This window comes from Cyprinodon variegatus, unplaced genomic scaffold (genome assembly GCF_000732505.1).
Source record: "Cyprinodon variegatus isolate N-32 unplaced genomic scaffold, C_variegatus-1.0 Scaffold823, whole genome shotgun sequence".
Classification (NCBI taxonomy): Eukaryota; Metazoa; Chordata; class Actinopteri; order Cyprinodontiformes; family Cyprinodontidae; genus Cyprinodon; species Cyprinodon variegatus.
Window position 1 is genome coordinate 293,707 of NW_015151276.1, and position 3,506 is coordinate 297,212.

The window sequence follows — 3,506 nt, forward strand, 5'->3', positions numbered from 1 at the left end:
ATATTATTTTTTAAAGTGTCAGTGTCAGAAATGGATAACAAAACTGCTATTTTCAATGACTACTTATTTTTGTCCAGCTTTAACATCGGTATCGATATCGGTTATCGGCTACATGAGCTTTAAAATATCGGATATCGGCCAAAATCCCAATATCGTGCATCCCTACTAATGAAGCCAACAGAACCACATCAGGAGAGGTTATCATGTTTATAGAAAGAAAGATGGAATCTGGGTTTAGTTCAAGTTTAAAACAAACTCCACCGAAGCCAAAAGTTTCTTCCGTTTTATTTCTAAAGCCTGTTTTCCAGTCAGTCAGAAAACATTCACACAAGTTAAATCCTAAGTGCCGCCTCTGAAGTCCTGACAAGAAAAACTGAATAAATACATGACTGTCTTTTTATCTTACATAAACATTTTTACAGCAGATATATATTAAGCTCTAAGAAAAATTATAAAAAGCATAAATTCAGATCATAGATTTGATTTTTATGTCCCTCTAATCATAAACGCCCCCCCACCCTCCATGAATTCAGGTTTCTCACATTTGGGAACCGGAAACTCCCAAAGCACCGCTTCATCCAGTTCAACCAGAGTTCCCAGTAGCAGTCGATGTTTTCCGATGAGCTCAAACTGGATGAAGTAGCTGACTTAAAAACAGTATTTTCCTTGAAAGTTTTGATTCTCTGGTGGACGTCCTGGAAGCTGCGCAGAGTCTGAGGTCAGTTTCTGTGTCTCTGGGTGGAGCTACAGGCGATCCTCCTCTCTGTCAGGGCGAGGTGGAGGTGGAGGTGGGGGCAGCTGGTCTCGGCGCCCCGGCTGCTCCTCGGATCGAGTGCTGGATCGTAGAGAAGACAGGCGGTGGAGGTGTCCGCGCATCCATGGCAGCCTGACCTGGGCTCGCTCTGACGGTGCCACCGGGTCCTCCTCCAGCTCGGCGTCTGCCAACCAGGGAGGGATGTGCACCGGCGACCAGTCCTCTAAGTCAGGCATGAAGGCCGGGTTCACGATTCCAGCTGCAAGGAGAGACACAGGAAGCGGATGAGAAACCGGCTCAGTGGAAACGACAGAGGGAGTCATGGTGAGGATCTACCTCCTGCTATGTAGCTGGGTCTCACAGGGAAGGAAGCATCGTAGCCTGAAGCACTGTTGCCTTCAGAGAACTCAAAATCTGGAAAAAGATGGTTTCAGTCAAAATGTAAAAAGAAACTGAAGAGCATTCAGCTGCCTGGGGCCCCAAGTTCCTCGGGGCCCCATAAAACTCTGTTAACATGTACGGTTAATACAACTATTCCTTATTTATTCACATTAATTATTTTTTTATAAAAATCCTTTGGCTCGTGCCGGTCTTTGCCTAGGGCCCCAAATTTCCTATATCCGCCTCATTGGGCGCTGGCTGAGTTGCCTTGAGGGCGGCCATCTTGGATCAGACCACAGTTCAGACACCGGCTGGCAGAATGAATAGGAGGCGCCTTATTTTAATCACATGAAAAACGAGTTAGAGATAATATTACAATAATCTCTTACATCTAACAACTCCTTAAAAGACCAAAACAAATTCTAAAATATAAATATATATATATATATTATGTTTGACACACATTAACTGATTAAAGATAAAATGTTCACATTTGCGTATATAATGATAAAAAAAACATAGTTTGAAAAAGAGTTTTGGAAAACGTTTAGATAAACATAAAGACAAAAAGCCTTTAGTTAGAAACAACATATATTTACCATTCACTACGATTTCACAAAAAATTATTGAGAATGACAAAAAAATAAATAAAAATGACCATAATATTAATAAAAAAACAAAATAATACCTTTAGTGTTTTTTCTAATTCACATTACAACAAATTTTCCTCTATAAATCGTAATACTCATTATTAAAGAGCAATCCTTAAAAATACTGAATATTAATAATATAAATATATAATATATGTATATATATATATATATATATTATATTATAACATAATCCAATAATATAAAACTCAGTGTTTTTCATATTAATCTTTAATAAAAAAAATTAACTTTGCAGATATCTCATCCAGTTTCAGTCAAGTTTAATTTTTAATCAGAATAAAAATATTTTCTCTGACTCGTCTTTCATGTGATTAAAATGAGATTTAAGGCGCCTCCTGTTCATTCTGACAGCAGCTGTCTGACCCAAGATGGCCGCCCCCTAGCACGAGGCGTCTACATATATAATGTCTATGGTTTAAGCTACATTCCAAACATTCCTACATTTCCCATGATTCATTGTGGGGCAAAGCGTTTTGGTCAAGCTTTATGTGAACCTTAAAAAGCTTTGAAGATGTTTTAGAAAGAAATAGAACTCAAATATGATGGATCTACGTTTCTAGATACTGACCTTCATCACCGGACTGGTAGCCTTTATGCTTTCCATTCGGCATCTGAAATGGAAACAAAACACAGACATTGCTTTTATTTCTAAAAATACTGAAATACTCTGCTGTAAATTAAATAAAACCCAGGATTCATCATTAATTGGACACCAGGTGAAGCAGAAGAGAAAGTCAGCTGCTCTCTGTTCCACTATCATCTGGTGAAGAACTAAAGCGGTTTAAAGTCGCTGAGACCTTTTGCTGATCCTCTCTCTTCGCGTGCTTCGTGATGGTCTTCGGTGGAGCCACGCCCATCTTTCCAGACTTAAAGGACTCCAGACGGTTCCTCATGGTTCTCTGGAAGATCTCCTGGACCTCATCTTCATCCTGGTTGATGCCAAACTGGCTGCGACTGAACTTGTGACGGTGCTTTTGGGCCAGAAAGAGGAGCGGACGTGAGGACGGATGGAAGCTGATGTGTGGGTGTGCATCTCCTGCCTAACTGAGCATCTTTACCTGCTTCCTGCCTTTGTAGAGATGCTGCTCCAGGAGGTGGTGAGAATTCATCTCCTCTGCTCCTCGAAGTCCTCTCATGTTCTGCTCATGCATCTCCAGACTGACCGACGGTACCGGGTCTCTTCTGTAGAACATTACATCCATCAGCCGTCAAATATATTAGATTTGTTTTGATGGAAAATAATAAATTCTGACAATTAATTCTGTTCCTCATCGGAGCGCCACTGTTTACATATTATTTACATTTATAACAAGTGATTTATAACAGCAAAGCACACCCTGCTCTATATTCTAGACTTTCAGCATATAAGAACCTACTACACTGCAAAAACAATCTAGAAATACATACACATTTCTTAAATTAAGTGTATTTATTGATTTGAGTATGAAAATAAGATAATCTGCCAATGGAATGAGGATTTTTACTATTAAAGTCGTAGGGAAGCGGCCTATCCAACTGTTGCATTTCCAAATTCTTCCAGGTGGTGCTCAACTTTACACGAATGAATAAAGTGAATGTGATTGGTCGTTTATCAAAAGGGCAGGATTGCTGTGGCGGAAGGTTCTCAAGCTAGTTTGGTTGTAGCCGGTTTGTCGGAAGCATCTTGCTAACCAGTTAGCAACTTAGCGCTAGCAGGTTCC

At 40.0% G+C, this 3,506-nt stretch overlaps 1 protein-coding gene across 1 annotated transcript in view; it reads right to left on the bottom strand.

The window, feature by feature from the left end:
• Window positions 1–100: 100 nt before the first annotated feature.
• LOC107098939 (sodium/hydrogen exchanger 3-like) overlaps window positions 101–3,506 on the bottom strand; it is a gene marked incomplete at its 5' end in the record, with an annotated part of 35,464 nt that continues 32,058 nt past the window's right edge. Inside the window, 5 exon segments of the mRNA XM_015396835.1 lie at window positions 101–1,013; window positions 1,091–1,168; window positions 2,375–2,417; window positions 2,604–2,777; window positions 2,865–2,988. Of these exon segments, the coding sequence (XP_015252321.1) occupies window positions 745–1,013; window positions 1,091–1,168; window positions 2,375–2,417; window positions 2,604–2,777; window positions 2,865–2,988 (688 nt within the window).